Genomic DNA, 17,947 nt, shown 5'->3' on the forward strand with positions numbered 1-17,947 from the left:
TAATTTTGTATTGACTCATTACATTTTTCATACAGAGAAGAGTAGCCTCCGCTCTAAGACCTGAACCACAGTCTGAAGTTCTTGTGGAAGCTTTCAGTCTGAAAATAACGAGGCATGATATTTGTACTCTTGCAGGTACAAATTGGCTTAATGATGAGGTAAGAATCAGTAACCTACACCTAGTTTTTGAAGGCAGAAACTTATTTAGAAGATTGTAGAAATGAAATTGTGAGTAGAAATACAACCTGTAGAAATGAAATTGTGAGTAGAAATACAACCTTTTTGCTGTTCTAGGTTATCAATTTTTATATGAACTTGCTTATTGAAAGAGGAAAGAAGAATAAATATCAACCAGTATATGCTTTCAACACCTTCTTTTATCCAAGGTTGCAGTCAAGTGGCTATTCTGCTGTGAAAAGATGGACAAGAAAGGTAAACTGTTATACTGTACTACATTTAAAATTTTCCAACTATTTTTAATATAATTTCATTTTATAGCAATCTCATTTGGTTTAAAGTAAACTTGAAAAAATTGAAGAAAGAGATACAGCTATTATACACAAAAATATGAGAAATGATGAAAAGCTTACCTGCACTTCTTTGTACAGGGTACCTAAAAAAAATTATATTTGACATTTCAAAATAAGTGGACGTTGAAGTCTGTCGACGCGATCTTCATTTATTATTGAAATATACAGTTTAAGAATTTACTTACTAAAAATTATGTCATTTAAATTCAATCCAGCATGTGCACAGCACTCATTTAAACGACGAACAAAATTTTGCTATTTGGCTCAGCATGTAGGCATTGGATGGCTGCCGCTTTGCTAAGGATCCTTTCTTTCACTTGTCAAGAGAAGTTGGATGATTGACATACACTCTAGATTTAACATATCCCATATAAAAAATCCATGGGGCTCCAATCTGGACTGCATGGGTGCCAGTTGTGTCACCCTTTGGAGGTCAATTTGCCTGGGGAAAGACCGAGTGAGGTGGCGCAGTGGTTAGCACACTGGACTCGGATTTGTGAGGACGACAGTTCAATCCCATCTCCGGCCATCCTGATTTAGGTTTTCTGTGATTTCCCTAAATCACTTCTGGCAAATGCCGGGATGGTTCCTTTGAAAGGGCACGGCCGATTTCCTTCCCCATCCTTCCCTCACCCGAGCTTGCACTCCGTCTCTAATGACCTCGTTGTCGACGGGACCTTAAACACTAATCTCCTCCTCCTCCTGCCTGGGGAAATTACATGAACTCACAGTATACAAGTGTTAGACATGTGTGCTGTGGCTTGTCTCTCTCGGTGAACCAGTGTTCTTTGGTTATAACCAGGAAGTTTTCCAATTCAGGCTCCAAAAAGTCATTAACATTGACACATAATATTCCAAATTCATTGTAACGGCAAGATCATTCTCTCCCTCGAAAAAATATGGGCCTATTATCCCTTTAATAGACCTCGCAGTCCTTACAGTAACTTTTGGCAAATGAAGGGGTTTGTTGTGCTTCTGTTTAGAATTTGTTGCAGTCCAGTAGCAGCAGTTTTGCTTATTGATGTTACTGTTCAGGTGGAAATGAGACTCGTCAGAAAACAAGATGGTGATAAATGAAGCACGTTCATTCACATCATTAACAAACTGCAGCCTATGTCTGGCATCCTGAGGCTTTAAATCTTGCACCAGCTGTATTTTGTAAAAGTGCAGTTTAAGGTCCTTTGCAGAATTCTTTGCAGTGATGGTGTATTCACATTTAAAGACCTTGCATGCTTACAAATGGAGAGGTAATGTGAACAGACAAATTTACACTCTTCTGATTCACCCATTCTTGATGACCTAGGTCAGTGTTGAACTGGTCTTCTCAAACTTTTTGGTCCATTCCTGGATAAGGGGAAGACTTTGAGCATTATTTACATTATGCAACCTATGATCACTGCAAAATTTCCTGCATGCTACAATCGCTGAATGACCAGTTTTGTAAAATTCTTACACGTAGAATGCGTGTTCCCCTCCTGAGAAGTGCTCCCTATTGACTGAATTCCTAAATGCCAAGCAAGCAATAGATGTACCCCCACTCTGCTCTGATGTTGTTGTACATGCACAGGGAGCTTTTCAGATATAAACTCTCTTTTGAGACCCCCTTGTACATAATTATTAGTGGCTTGAAAAACTCGTATTTGTGCTAAATGTGAATACAGGTGGGGAAATTTTCCTCAAAATGGAAATTTACTTAATAAACATTGTTTCAGAGCGTATTTTATCTGTTGTTGTTGTTGTGGTCTTCAGTCCTGAGACTGGTTTGATGCAGCTCTCCGTGCTACTCTATCCTGTGCAAGCTTTTTCATCTCCCAGTACCTACTGCAACCTACATCCTTCTGAATCTGCTTAGTGTATTCATCTCTTGGTCTCCCTCTACGATTTTTACCCTCCACGCTGCCTTCCAGTACTAAATTGGTGATCCCTTGATGCCTCAGGACATGCCCTACCAACCGATCCCTTCTTCTGGTCAAGTTGTGCCACAAACTTCTCTTCTCCCCAATCCTATTCAATACTTCCTCATTAGTTATGTGATCTACCCATCTAATCTTCAGCATTCTTCTGTAATACCACATTTCGAAAGCTTCTATTCTCTTCTTGTCCAAACTATTTATCGTCCATGTTTCACTTCAATACATGGCTACACTCCATACGAATACTTTCAGAAATGACTTCCTGACACTTAAATCAATACTGGATGTTAACAAATTTCTCTTCTTCAGAAACGCTTTCCTTGCCATTGCCAGCCTACATTTTATATCCTCTCTACTTCGACCATCATCAGTTATTTTGCTCCCCAAATGGCAAAACTTCTTTACTACTTTAAGTGCCTCATTTCCTAATCTAATTCCCTCAGCATCACCCGACTTAATTAGACTACATTCCATTATCCTTGTTTTGCTTTTGTTGATGTTCATCCTATATCCTCCCTTCAAGACACTGTCCATTCCATTCAACTGCTCTTCCAAGTCCTTTGCTGTCTCTGACAGAATTACAATGTCATTGGCGAACCTCAAAGTTTTTATTTCTTCCCCATGGATTTTAATACCTACTCCGAATTTTTCTTTTGTTTCCTTTACTGTTTGCTCAATATACAGATTGAACAACATCGGGGAGAGGCTACAACCCTGTCTTACTCCCTTCCCAACCACTGCTTCCCTTTCATGTCCCTCGACTCTTATAAGTGCCATCTGGTTTCTGTACAAATTGTAAACAGCCTTTCGCTCCCTGTATTTTACCCCTGCCACCTTTAGAATTTGAAAGAGAGTATTCCAGTCAACATTGTCAAAAGCTTTCTCTAAGTCTACAAATGCTAGAAACGTAGGTTTGCCTTTCCTTAATCTTTCTTCTAAGATAAGTCGTAAGGTCAGTATTGCCTCACGTGTTCCAGTATTTCTACGGAATCCAAACTGATCTTCCCCGAGGTTGGCTTCTACTAGTTTTTCCATTCGTCTGTAAAGAATTCGTGTTAGTATTTTGCAGCTGTGACTTATTAAGCTGACAGTTCGGTAATTTTCACATCTGTCAACACCTGCTTTCTTTGGGATTGGAATTATTTTATTCTTCTTGAAGTCTGAGGGTATTTCGCCTGTCTCATACATCTTCCTCACCAGATGGTAGAGTTTTGTCAGGACTGGCTCTCCCACGGCCGTCAGTAGTTCCAATGGAATATTGTCTACTCCGGGGGCCTTGGTTCGACTCAGGTCTTTCAGTGCTCTGTCAAACTCTTCACGCAGTATCATATCTCCCATTTCATCTTCATCTACATCCTCTTCAATTTCCATAATATTGTCCTCAAGTACATCGCCCTTGTATAGACCCTCTATATACTCCTTCCACCTTTCTGCTTTCCCTTCTTTGCTTAGAACTGGGTTTCCATCTGAGCTCTTGATATTCATACAAGTGGTTCTCTTATCTCCAAAGGTCTCCTTAATTTTCCTGTAGGCGGTATCTATCTTACCCCTAGTGAGATAGGCCTCTACATCCTTACATTTGTCCTCTAGCCATCCCTGCTTAGCCATTTTGCACTTCCTGTCGATCTCATTTTTGAGACGTTTGTATTCCTTTTTGCCTGTTTCACTTACTGCATTTTTATATTTTCTCCTTTCATCAATTAAATTCAATATTTCTTCTGTTATCCAAGGATTTCTACTAGCCCTCGTCTTTTTACCTACTTGATCCTCTGCTGCCTTCACTACTTCATCCCTCAAAGCTACCCATTCTTCTTCTACTGTATTTCTTTCCCCCATTCCTGTCAATTGCTCCCTTATGCTCTTCCTGAATCTCTGTATAGCCTCTGGTTCTTTTAGTTTATCCAGGTCCCATCTCCTTAAATTCCCACCTTTTTGCAGTTTCTTCAGTTTTAATCTACAGGTCATAACCAATAGATTGTGGTCAGAGTCCACATCTGCACCTGGAAATGTCTTACAATTTAAATCCTGGTTCCTAAATCTCTGTCTTACCATTATATAATCTATCTGATACCTTTTAGTATCTCCAGGGTTCTTCCATGTATACAACCTTCTTTCATGATTCTTAAACCAAGTGTTAGTTATGATTATGTTGTGCTCTGTGCAGAATTCTACCAGGCGGCTTCCTCTTTCATTTCTGTCCCCCAATCCATATTCACCTACTATGTTTCCTTCTCTCCCTTTTCCTACACTCGAATTCCAGTCACCCATGACTATTAAATTTTCGTCTCCCTTCACAATCTGAATAATTTCTTTTATTTCATCATACATTTCTTCAATTTGTTCGTCATCTGCAGAGCTAGTTGGCATATAAACTTGTACTACTGTAGTAGGTGTGGGCTTCGTATCTATCTTGGCCACAATAATGCGTTCACTATGCTGTTTGTAGTAGCTTACCCGCATTCCTATTTTCCTATTCATTATTAAACCTACTCCTGCATTACCCCTATTTGATTTTGTGTTTATAACCCTGTAGTCACCTGACCAGAAGTCTTGTTCCTCCTGCCACCGAACTTCACTAATTCCCACTATATCTAACTTTAACCTATCCATTTCCCTTTTTAAATTTTCTAACCTACCTGCCCGATTAAGGGATCTGACATTCCACGCTCCGATCCGTAGAACGCCAGTTTTCTTTCTCCTGATAACGACATCCTCTTGAGTAGTCCCCGCCCGGAGATCCGAATGGGGGACTATTTTACCTCCGGAATATTTTATCTAGACAGACTATTTTATTGAATATTGTGTGAAATAACTTTTTTTTCCATACACACCTCAAAAAAAGTTTTGCATCACCTCGGTTCCGAGAGTTTTAGAACCAGTACAGAAAACTGGAATAGAGATCAACGTAAACATAATTTTTGCCCTTTTTAGTGCTCAAGAAAACCACACATTGCATGTTGTACCACCATACAGCGAGACTTTCAGAGGAGGTGGTCCAGATTGCTGTACACACCGGTACCTCTAATATCCAGTAGCACATCCTCTTGCATTGATGCATGCCTGTGTTTGTCGTGGCATACTATCCACAAGTTCATCAAGGCACTGCTAGCCCAGATTGTCCTACTCCTCAACAGCAATTCGGCGTAGATCCCTCAGAGTGGTTGGTGGGTCACGTCATCCATAAACAGCTCTTTTCAATCTATCCCAGGCATGTTTGATAAGGTTCATGTCTGGAGAACATGCTGGCCACTCTAGTTGACCAGTGTCATTATCTTGAAGGAAGTCATTCACAAGATGTGCACGATGGGGGGCACGAATTTTCATCCATGAACATGAGTGCCTTGCTAATATGCTGCTGATATGGTTGCACTATAGGTCGGAGGATGGCATTCACATTTCGTACAGCTGTTAACGGCGCCTTCCACGACCATCAGCGACGTACATTGGCCCCACATAATGCCACCCCAAAACATCATGGAACCTCCACCTTGCTGTACTCACTGGACAGTGTGTCTAAGGCTTTCAGCCTGACCGGGTTGCCTTCAAGTACATGATCATCATCTGGTTGAAGACATACGCTACAATCAACGCTGAAGAGAACGTGATACCAGTCATGAGCAGTCCGTTCGGCATGTTGTTGGATCTATCTGTACCGCACTGGATGGTGTCATGGCTGCCATGGACTTCGCCATGGACATCGGAAGTGAAGCTGTGCATCATGCAGCCTATTGTGCACAGTTTGAGTCATAACATGACGGAGTCATAACATGACGTCCTGTGACTGCATGAAAAACATTATTCAACATGGTGGCATTGCTGTCAGGGATCTTCTGAGCATAATCCATAGCAGTAGTAGCCCGTGGGCCTGAGTGAGGCATGTCATCAATAGTTCCTGTCTCTCTGTATCTCCTCCATGTTCTAACAACATCACTTTGATGCCTGGACACTTCCCTTGTTGAGAGCCCTTCCTGACACAAACCAACAATGCAGACACAATCAAACTGCAGTATTGACCGTCTAGGCATGGTTGAACTACAGACAACACGAGCCGTGTACCTCCTTCCTGGTGGAATGACTGGAACTGATCGGCTGTCAGATCCCCTCCGTCTAACAGGCCCTGCTCATGCATGGTTGTTTGTTGGCATCTTTGAGCTGGTTTAGTGACATCTCTGGACAGTCAAAGGGACTGTGTCTGTGATACAATACCCACAGTCAACATCATCCATCTTCAGGAGTTCTGGGAACCAGGATGATGCAAAACTTTTTTTGATGTGTGTATAAATCTCAAAAAGTTACCGATTCATGATTAGTAGTATTGCACAACATCTGACGAAGCCCAGTTTCGAAGTATAGAGTAGATTTAAATAAAGGTGTACACACTTTAAAGCTGCCTATACAAACTGTATACATTGAAATCACTATGGATGTGGGTTGAATGTGTAGTACAGTGGTTGAGCAAAGATGGCAGTAGTGCTGTGATGCGCCAATGTCAGTGTACGAAGTGAAGTCATGGTGCAAACACAAATGACGTTCAAGTAGTGAAAAAACATTCTCAATTGGTATTGGAAGTTATGAGAACATTAGTGAAATGCAATGACATTGGAGGCAGAATATGGAACTGAACCACCAACATGTGTAAATGTTGCTCAGTCTTACGATGACTTTGAAACTGCAAGAAAAATTACGGATGTGCGTAAGGGAATATCAGGCTGGCCACACAAAGCAACAGGTGGAGAGCCTTCAGCTCAGGTGTTGGGTGCATTCACATGCTCTCCACAAAAATCAGCACAGTAGTTTGCACATGAAACACGCAGGAGTAGAGAAAATGTTAAGTCGTATTTTGCGCAGAGTAAAGTGGAAAGTTAAAATTCCACAGTTGTTGTGTTGAGTGAGGACAACGAAGACAGCAGAAATCGGTGTAGTGGATGGTTTCTTGCACACATTGAATATGATGCTAATTTTGTTTCCAAAGTGGGTAGGCTGATGAGGTACAGTCTAAATTAAATGGTACAGTAGACAGGCATAATCGTATGTACTTGTGACATCCACATGTTTGTCACGTGAGCGGCCATTGCTCCAAGACTTAATGTCTAATGCAGGTTATCCTCAAGGAAATTGATTGGACCTTTCTTTCTCGAAGGTACAATTACTGGCAGGAGTTACCTGGAAGACTGGGCCTATTAATTTTAACATCCATTTGTGCTTTTTTTGTGATGAACATTTTTTTCTTCCATGCCACTTCCATAATGATATTGTATACCTATCTGTATAATAATGCATCGTGTGTTAGACTGGTTGGAGGAGTCCCATAAAGTACCCCACGTTCTCCCAAATTGATGCCACAATTTTTACTTGTGAGGCACCTTCAAGAACATAATGTACAGCAGGAAGCCATGCAGACTAGCAGAACTGTGCCATGAAATTCATACAGCTTGTCAAGCAATTCCTGCAACTACTCTGGAATATGTGACCTTGAATTTATGCTATAATGCTCAGAAGTGTGTGGAGGTAGGTGGTTTGCTGTTTGAACACTTGTAATTGTTTCACTTTGAGTCATTGTAATAATTTTAACACTACATAAGCTTATTTTCATCTAAGTGTGTGTACTTTTTTTTTGATCTACCATATAACATGTGCATAAGAACAAACCTGTGCCCAAATGCAACAACATATCAGTGCTCTCGTAAGTTTTGCTGTGGTACCATGTTAACTGTGTTTAGTTGAATGGCCTCTGTAAGAGAGAGACCTTGTATGGCAATGCAGGACTCGGCTGTGAGTCCTAGCTACTTACAACAAAGAAATATGTGTGTTTGTCAGCAAGTTAAAGTTAGTACAATGCAGACACTTTAATCTGGCAGTTTTAGGTGGTAGAAGTGTCAAACTATGGCTGTGTACCAGTAGAGGTCTGGCCTGAAGTGCCTCGTTTACATTGCTGCCAATCTCAGCAAGCATTTGTGCAGTAGCTGCACTCTGCTTTACTTTGCATTGTGTGTTCCTCTTCTGTTTTCTTTTCCTATATTGAAATGAGTGAAGAGAGTAATCCTGGTCCATCATGGGGTTTGAGTATGAGTCTCACAACACCAGAAGAAATTGTAAGTCCTATGACCATTTGTCAGTTTCGCTTTCACAGACATGCAGAACACGGATGTTGGCCACCGGTGCTGCAAGGAGGAGGAAGAGCGTTTTGCCTTGCGACCACTCCTTCCATATTACTCATCAAGGTTCTTGTTTGTTTAAGATCATGGACGACTGCTATATTAAAGATTGTTTCCACTATAAACAACCAGAAAACAAAACTGGTCAACTTATTTCAACCAAACTGAGTGTCTTCCTGTAAAGCGTAAGATTCCCTGAGGTGGCCTATAATCGGAAGCAGTGTGTTCAGCATGTTGTCTCACTTCCACCTGAAAATTATTTGGATAATTGTGAGCAGGAATCTTGTGGTGCAATAAGGTCTCTCTTGACAGTGAAGAAGATGCTAAGGCTATGGAGAAATGAGGACACTTTCATAGTGATATCTTCATGACCTATAGCCAGGGCCAAGACCTTCTCATCCTCATTTCTCCACAACCTCGGTGTCTTCTCTCGCAGCTGCTTCACCTCATCGTCCTCAGCCACCATGCCACCTTCCTGGGCCTTGACATCCAGCTCCATAAAAACATTTGTCCTTGTTGAGCCCACTAACCATCAAGAATACTTCCAATTTTGTAGCCTCTTCCACTCTAAAAATTCTCCCACTCTGGCTACCTGCAATGATGAGCAATTCCCTGCCACGCGCTTAGACCTTTTTTGCGATTGTGTTCTTTGGTCCAAAGACTGGTTTACTGGAGCTCTTCATGCTATGCTATACTTTGCAAGAATTTTCATCTCTGCATAGCTACTGCAACCTACATGCATTTTAGCCTGCTTTCTGTTTTCAAGCCCTGATCTCCCCCGACAGTTTTTACCCCCCTCCCCTCCTGCACTCGTCCTTCCATTTTCTTTCATTACCAAACTGATAATTCCTTGATGCCTTAGGATGTGTCCTATCGACTTATCTCTTGTTTTAGTAAAATTATGCTATACATTCTTTATTCCCTAGTTAGATATAGCTGTTATTCAATTCACTCATCTAATTTTCAACATTCTTCTGTAGCACCACATTTTAAGAGCTTCTAACCTTTTCTTGTGTGAACTTATTATCCATGTTTCACTCGTATACAAGGCTATGGTTTATAGAAATACCTTCAGAAGGTATGTTCTAACATGTAAATTTCTATTTGATGTTAACAAATTCATCCTTTTGAGAAATACTTTTCTTGCTATTTCCACTCTACATAAACTCATCTACTACTTTGTGTGTCATTTGCTAATCTGATTCCATCAGAATCCCCCGATTTAATTCTGGAACATCCCATTATCCTTGTTCTGCTTTTGTTGATATTCACCTTATATCATACTGTCAAGAAACTGTCCATTCCATTCAGCTGGTCTTCCAAGTGCTTTGCTGTCTGTGACAGAAATACAATGTCATCGACAAGCCTCAAAGTTTTTATTTCTTCTCCGTGAACTTTATTTCCTACTTCAAATTTTTCTTCGGTTTCCTGTACTGCCTGCTCAGTGTGCAGATTTAATAACAACGGGGATAGGCTACATACTTCTCTCTCTCTCTTCTCGACTACTATTTCCCTTTCATGCCGTCAACTCGTACAACTATCGTCTAGTTTCTGCATAAGTTGTAAATAGCCTTTTGCCCTCTGTATTGTATCCCTGCTACCTTCCCAGTAGTCTCTTGTTTTGGTTGGATGTGATTTATTCGATGAAGATTTAATATAGTTCTCCTTTACCCTTTAGTTACTCAACTGTGGCCTTGGATGTGAAAATGAAAGACTTTGTCTTCCCCTTGCTTGATTATTGCTCTAAGAAAATGTAATATCGCTGCATCTATTTTTCTTGAATAATATATGAACATCTTTAGCTGGCTGATGTGTAGTGCATAGAAACAAGTAGCAGAAAGCCATTTGTAATAGGTTTAGAGTTTTTGCTCTCTAATGGTGGGACAAACTATTCACGCAGACAACCACACAGACATATATGCCTGTGGCCATAGGCATGTGCATTTGCGTGTCTGTGTGGTTTTTGTGTGCGTGTGCACACATACACAACAGATAAAGAAAGAGAGAGAGAGAGAGAGAGAGAGAGAGAGAGAGAGAGAGAGAGAGAGAGAGTTATTCCATTCAGGAATTTCTATTGTTGTTGTATCTGAACACCTTTCGTATACAGAATCCACATACATGGTGTACATAAAGTCCAGGAACACTTTCAGTTATTTATTGCACAAGAACCAAACATTGTACAGATATACAGATGTCATTTTGAAGAGAAACCCTGAAAGATTTTTTTTCTTTTTCTTCATGTATACTGCCACAGCGTAGTTTGGTAATGTGGCGATAGCCAGTGCTAGTCACAAACATGGCGAGCTCTGGTGCGGAGCGGGCTTTCTGAGTATTGGATTTTGACCAAAAAAAGTGTGCTACAGCTGTTCAACGGATGTTTAGAGCCAAGTACGGTAAGAAGCTACCAACAAGGAAGACCATTTACCACTGGTACAACAAATTTGTTATGACGGGTTGCTTGTCTCAGCAAAGAGAAGCGGACGTCCAGTGTGAGTGAAGTGAATTTGGAGCGCGTACAAGATACATTCATAAGGAGTCCAAAGAAATCAGTGCGTCGTGCATCCTGCGAACTCTAAATGGCTCCAGTGACTGTGTGGAAAGTCCTGTAACAGAAGCTGTCTATGAAACCAAATTTGAGCTAGTGCAGAAGCTCAGTGACAATGACAAAGACAAGCATTTTGAGTTTTGTTCACAGTTGCAAAAATCGTATGAGGATGGGGATTTTAACGACGAAACCACTTTTCGCACTAATGGGAAAGTGAACAGGCATAACTGTCGAATCTGGGGTACAAAGCATCCACATGAATACATTGAATTTGAGCGTGATTCCCCAAAGGTAAATGTTTTATGTGCCTTGTCATGTCAAAAACTGTACAGGCCATTCTTCTTCGCTGAGAGCACTGTTACTGGATATTCCTTCTTGGGCATGTGGCAGAAGTGGCTACAATCGGACTCTTCGTTCTTCTTTCAGCAGGATGGGGCTCAACCTGATTTTCATCATGAAGTTCATGGGTAGCTAAGCAGGAAGCTGCTGCATTGATGGATCAGCCGTGCTACAGAATGGGACAGCTGTTCCATGAAATGGCCTCCCATATCACTAGATCTCACCCCCATGTGACTTTTTTCTGAGGGGACACATTAAAGATCTGGTGTATGTACCGCCTCTACCACATGATGTAGCAGAGCTCTGGGAGAGAATACAGGAAACTACTGCCACAATCGACGATGCCGTGCTGGGACGGGTCTGGCAAGAATTCAGTTACCGTATTGACATCTGCTGGGTCACTCACGGTTTGTAAAAAAAACTTTCAGAGTTTGTCTTCAGAATGCAGTATGTATGGCATCTGTACAATGCTTAGTTCATGTGCAGTAAATAATTGAAAGTGTTCCCGGACTTTATGTACACCTTATACTGTCCATCAACATATACAACTTCCACTGGGTAACATCAAATTCTGTTAAATCAGAACACCCAACATGAAACTGCTCCTTACAAATATATCCAAAGAATGATAGATTGACATTTCATTTGCTTGAGTAAACAATGTAACTATTGTCAAAGTTGTATATTCTCCAAGCACCTTGCACTTGTCCAAAGTGCGAGTGATACTAGAGGCTTCTACATTTGTGTCTGCACAGGGACTCGATCTGACGGGGAAAATATGTTGCAGTTCTCCACATGCAAATAAAGTAACAAATCTGCACAATATTTGTGCTCTCCTCTATGAGAACTTGTTTTCTGGTTTTCATTTGAGAGTATCATTCATTGGTATGAATGTTGTTATGGTGCCAGGATGATCCGAGCATTCTGACATCATAAAATATTGGGAATTCTGGAGGAGGAGGGGGGGGGGGGGTGGTGTCATTCTGGCTAAAATGCTTGCTGTTGGCTGGAGCCGTGTGACGTTGGGGTGAGGCTACATAACATAGCACAACAGTGGGATTATACTGCAAATGCACTACATCACGGACGCAGTGACATGTTATTTGTTCATTTTGCTTTTAATTTGGTTCAGTACACAGTTGGAAAAATTAAATCAAATGGCATGACAGATGTATTACACGTTAGGACAAAATAGTCGATAATTAAGGTGAAAAATAACTCTCATTTAATGAAGAAGAAGATTTTAATGCAGCCTGTTCCAGATTTCTGTTCCTGTTTACCATACAAAAAAACAATCCATAGCCACTTCCTCCTTGTGGCACATTTCTTCATGGCTTCCAACTTTGCTTCTTGATCCATATGCCTGATCCTTATAAATGCTCTTGTTCTTACATGAAGAGCAATAGCTGTGTAATAAACCAGAAAACTTTTCTTTCAAAATAGAGCACACAGACTCCACATTTTTTTTGCATAATGCATTTCCATGACAAGTGGCAAATTTTTCTTCAACGGCTTCAATTTTTGCTGCTGGAAAACTTGATGATTTACCAATCTTTTGGCACTTAAATGCAATATACTCTGTGATGTATTTCACCGCATCTATAAGTACATCAGTGATTACTGAGTCATCGCACACTGTTACTACATCTGTTAATACATTTACTTCAACATTCACAGTTTCTGGGATCTTTCAAACTGGTGATTCTTTTCTGGGATCTTTCAAACTGGCAATTCAACAACAAACACAGAGCATAATGGTAATCCAACTTAGGGGGTGCAGAATCTGAATCAGTGTCTCACTGAGAAGATTCTGCATTTGATTCTTCAGTAACTGGCTTGTTTTCAGAGAAAGAAACATCACTTGCATTACCCATCACTATAAGGAGACATGTGGCGCTCCTTACTTCAAATGGCATACCCCAGAAAAAAATTCCAGGCAATCTCGATTTGATCTGGAAATAGCTGACCTTCATCCTTTTCAAGCTTTCAAAAAGATAAAATGGAGGTTTTAACAGATGTCTAGGAATTTCTTTAGAGTATTGTCCTGAATTGTGAGATTCATTCAAAATTCACATGAACATTCATCTTTTGGAAATATAGAGTTCAAGACGTCAAAGACATAATTAATTTGTTCAATAAAATTGGTTTCAATGTCCTTGTGTTTAAGTGAACTTTGGTAATGTGGTGTGTTATTGTTGAGTCACTTTTGTATGTTTAAATAGTTCTGATATAGCTGCCTTAGTTATTTTGGACCCTTTAGGTAGCATAATGAAATTTTTATTTACGGAGTACTGTACAACTACATTAATTTCTCATTATTAACCAAATAAATAATACAAAAAGTGATTTCAGTGACGTAATTTGCCGCAATAGCTTACTTCAGCAAAATTTAAACATAAAATATCAAGTAGTAGATAGGTTTCGAAATCGCAACCTTCATCATGTCAGGTACCAATCTTATCAGCTAAGTTATGCAGCCACTGTAACTTACGCTGTTATTGTTACAGTCACAAGTTGTACTATAGTCTTACACTGAAATAGTTAAAACATCTTGAGAATATGGAAAAAAACATTCTGGCTAATTCCATGAGAAATGATGCTACAGTACATGAGAGCAAAAACTAACAAGTCTGAGCAACATAATTTATTTCATACAGAATATAATGGGTCATTCCCTTTCATATAGTAATCCAGTGCAGATACAGCATGAAAAAACTTTTAAGTTTTATGAATTAATTTATTTTAAGGTGATTTCTGTGTTACAACTATTATGATGGTTATTTATGCATTGACTTCTTATCTTTTCACTTGCATCTCTGCTTTCTGTAATTTCTTCACCATTGCAGTTTGGAATGTTTACGATGGGGATTGCAGTGGGTAGTATCTTCTTTCTTGGATGTAGCCCTAAAAGTTCATTTATGAAATCTTGTTCATGATCCTTGGACTGAATATGAACTGAACACAAACATGCAGTTTTCATATTCACTTTGTGCACGCATTTTCATTGAACTATTCATTCACATTGCTCGTGCTCATCTTTGGGAGAATCATAATAAATAATGTTCGTTGTAATTTGAGCAATATTAATGCATTTTACTGCAGTGTAAGTACAGTGACCCATGCTCATTGTTCACCCGAAATGCGCACCACAACTTCCGTGTACTGTGGAATGCACAGCCACGAGAGTCCTCAAAGTGATGTCAAGGCGTACAAGGACATCTGGGAATTTTTTTGTTCGGGAGCTGGGAATGGCCTACCATATTTTTCTGTAAACCTTTGGGATGTTCTTTCAGAACAGTTGGCTGGGCAGTAGATACGAAGAAGCATTTCCTCAGCTCTCATAGATCAGAACAGTGGTAACGACAACATATTTTATTCAGCAGAATTCATGAAACTGCTGTGGATGGTGTCAATCCCGTGCAGAAGTGACTACCCCAGAAACCATGAGGCAGCATGTGGTGGCAGTAGCAGCTATACACAGCAGTGCAGTTGCCATGTGTTGTAGTTTGTTGCTACAACGCAGCTGGCTCTGCATGAGATATGCCGTCCGGCAGTGAGAGGCCCTGGTGAACATGGCCCATAGTGCCAGTCAGCAGGATAGACGCAAGATGTGTGGTGCCCTGAACCCGAACACTCGATGATGATGTTGGTGGTCTGCAGTAGGTAAAGTGTGAAAGACACCAAGGCATGGGCTGTGAACCAGAGTGTTTTCGAAGAAGCCGAGGGGCAAGTTGATGTCAGCCTGCATGAAGGCCCAGCGTGTGTGGCACTGGTTTGAAACGTGGCAGCATCAGTTCTAGGCTTGATCTATTTTAGACCACCAACTAGCAGTGGCGGCAGACATTTGTAGGTGAGGCTGGTCGATCACATTGTGTGCGGGAATGTTCTTGTTGTAGGCAGCAGTTGATGACAGATAATGTATGGCAGCAGCAGCTGTTATTTATACTGGCTAGTCGTGGTCCTTTTCTGACAAGGCATCTTTCCCGTAGAGAGGCCTAGGTACTGGCATGAGGTAACCCAGTGCTTCATTGTGACAGGCAGGTAGCTTGTCACCTCAGCAATAACGTGGTCCTGCCAGCGGAATTTTGAAGGCAGTATGTGGCCTGCCTTGTTACAGGTTTTGAGGTCTTCTAGGGAAAAGTGCTGGTGCAACAGGCCTCCTCCCTTCAGACGATTTGGTCTGCTGTATCACAACTGGTGAATCTTTAAATCACTGAAACATTACATAATTTTTTGGATTTATGTTCGCTTCTCATCCAACCAGTCCAGTTCAGTGTCCGATGGCTGCTATACTTAATGACTGTATTCTCTCTAGTAGTGGCTCATTTGGTTGATAAAGGAGTTCAGGAAGGTGGAAGCTTTTCTGCCATAGAAAGCTGTAGGCTGCACAAATAAGAACCAGAAGCAAGATAGTACTTGAAGTTGAGGGGTCTATCACAATGATTTTGTGCTGGTATGTACTGTGATATGCTATACATGATGAAACATTTGCTCTGCACTTATACACCCTATTTGCGCTGCTATAAACTTTTCCAGTGAACTGAGTAGGCTGGGATTCAAAGTATTTTTTAGGAAGGTCAGGTTTTGAGCAGGTAGTATGTCCAAAGATTTATCTGGCAGGTGTATGTACCAATTTCAGAATTAGCCCATGTTAGTGTTGCTGGAAGCCAAAAAATTGACCTTGAAATGTCACAAGGTTTATCCTTTATTAATGTACCTCTACCCTCTCCAAATGTTCTGCACCCTAAGAACAAATTTGCTTGTACAGATTTGCGATAACAACTACCACCAAATAGTCTGCCGAATACGCCCAATGTAGACCTGCCTCCTGGAAAGAAGTGTGTGATACAAGAATGTTCCACTCCTCCCTCTTCCACTCCCTCCTACGAACAACTATATTTCACATGTCCCTGTGACAGTTTGGATTATTCTGGGCTGGAACTGCACTAAACTCATTCAGTTACTAAAATCTCTTCAATGCTATACAGATTATGGTACGGCATTCGTAAATATGGACAATTATATCTCAGATACAACATGAAACAAAAAAATACAAACCCCCAGTGTACTACAATATCAAAACAAACAATACTCAGAAACTAAATACAACTTTTCCCAAATATCAAATAAATCTTTCTTCAGTCAGCAATGATTCCCACTAAATGTACCAAAATATAAACTTAGATGAACATCATAATCACACTGAACATTCCACTTACATCGAAGTTGCAAGAATCCGCCATCCTCTGTACTCCAGGCGATACCAATTCATACTAGGAAAACAGTATCCTGGCTGTTGTCACAAAAGTTTTAAAAACAAGTCTTAGCAGCACTAAATTACCAAGAAACATTTCCAAGTTTCCAATATAACTAATCAGAAAAAGGACACAGTAATACTAACAAAACCTTCATGAACAGTAATTTGTCTCCAGAAATGCATTCCAATAATCTACACTTTGTACAAACTATACACAAGCTACTGATCCATCTTCTTTTACCTTCCTCTCCCTCTTGTTTCATTCCAGTGTTGCCTAATGCTCCCACTGAAACTCACAGCAACCTTGTTTCAACTTATCCAAATCCTATCTCCTTAATTTTCTACTGTTTCTAAATTTCTTCAGTTCTAATCTGCAGTTCATAACCAGTAAATTATGTTAAGAGTCTACATCTGCCCCAGGAAATGTCTTACAGTTTAAATTGTGGTTCCAAAATCACCATTATGTAATCAATGTGAAATGTTTCAGTGGTATGTATACAAGCTTCTTTCTTGATTCTTGAACCAAGTGAGAGAGATAATCAGATTATCCCCTATGCAAAATTTTACGAGTCCTCTTTCATCTGTTACCTGCAGTCCATGTTTTCCTAATATGTTTCCTTGTCTTTCTTTTCCTACTACCGAGTTCATCATGCATCACAATTAAATTTGTATCCCTTTAACTATGTGTGGAGTATTCTTCATATTACCACATATTCTTTCTAACTCTTAATTGCCTGCGTAACTATTTAACACACAAATGTGTACCACAGTGGGATGTTGGCTTCAAGCCTACCTTAGCTACAATAAAGCATTCACTATGCTGTTTGTAGCAACTTATCTGCATTTCTATTTTCTTAGTCATTGTTAGACCTATTACTGTTTTAGTTGATAATGTTGTAGTGGTGATAACCACCCTGGACACCCTAGCACATCAGTTACTGATGACTAAGTGGAGGAAGGAAAGAAAATGGTTCAGGACAATCACCAAATCACCATCAGAGAGGTTGGTGGTGATGTCAGCATATCCTTTGGCTCATTCCAACCTATTTAATTTTTTTTTTTTTAATTATGAAACATGTAGCAGCAAAATTTGTTCTGAAATATTTGAAATTTGACCAAAAACGATATCTCATAGACACCATTCAGGAATTGCTGAACAAAGTCGATAACGATCCAGAGCTTCTAAAGAAGGTTGTAAAAGGTGACAA

General features: G+C 40.2%; 1 protein-coding gene across 3 annotated transcripts in view; it reads left to right on the forward strand.

The window, feature by feature from the left end:
- The window catches only part of LOC124615798 (sentrin-specific protease 1-like), a 155,553-nt gene that overhangs the window by 91,889 nt on the left and 45,717 nt on the right, over positions 1-17,947 (forward strand). For all 3 annotated transcript variants that reach the window (XM_047143930.1, XM_047143928.1, XM_047143929.1), the window contains 2 exons: positions 36-158; positions 295-432. In XM_047143930.1, the coding sequence (XP_046999886.1) occupies positions 36-158; positions 295-432 (261 nt within the window). The remainder of the gene's footprint in view (positions 1-35; positions 159-294; positions 433-17,947) is intronic.

This window comes from Schistocerca americana, chromosome 5 (genome assembly GCF_021461395.2).
Source record: "Schistocerca americana isolate TAMUIC-IGC-003095 chromosome 5, iqSchAmer2.1, whole genome shotgun sequence".
Taxonomy (NCBI): domain Eukaryota; kingdom Metazoa; phylum Arthropoda; class Insecta; order Orthoptera; family Acrididae; genus Schistocerca; species Schistocerca americana.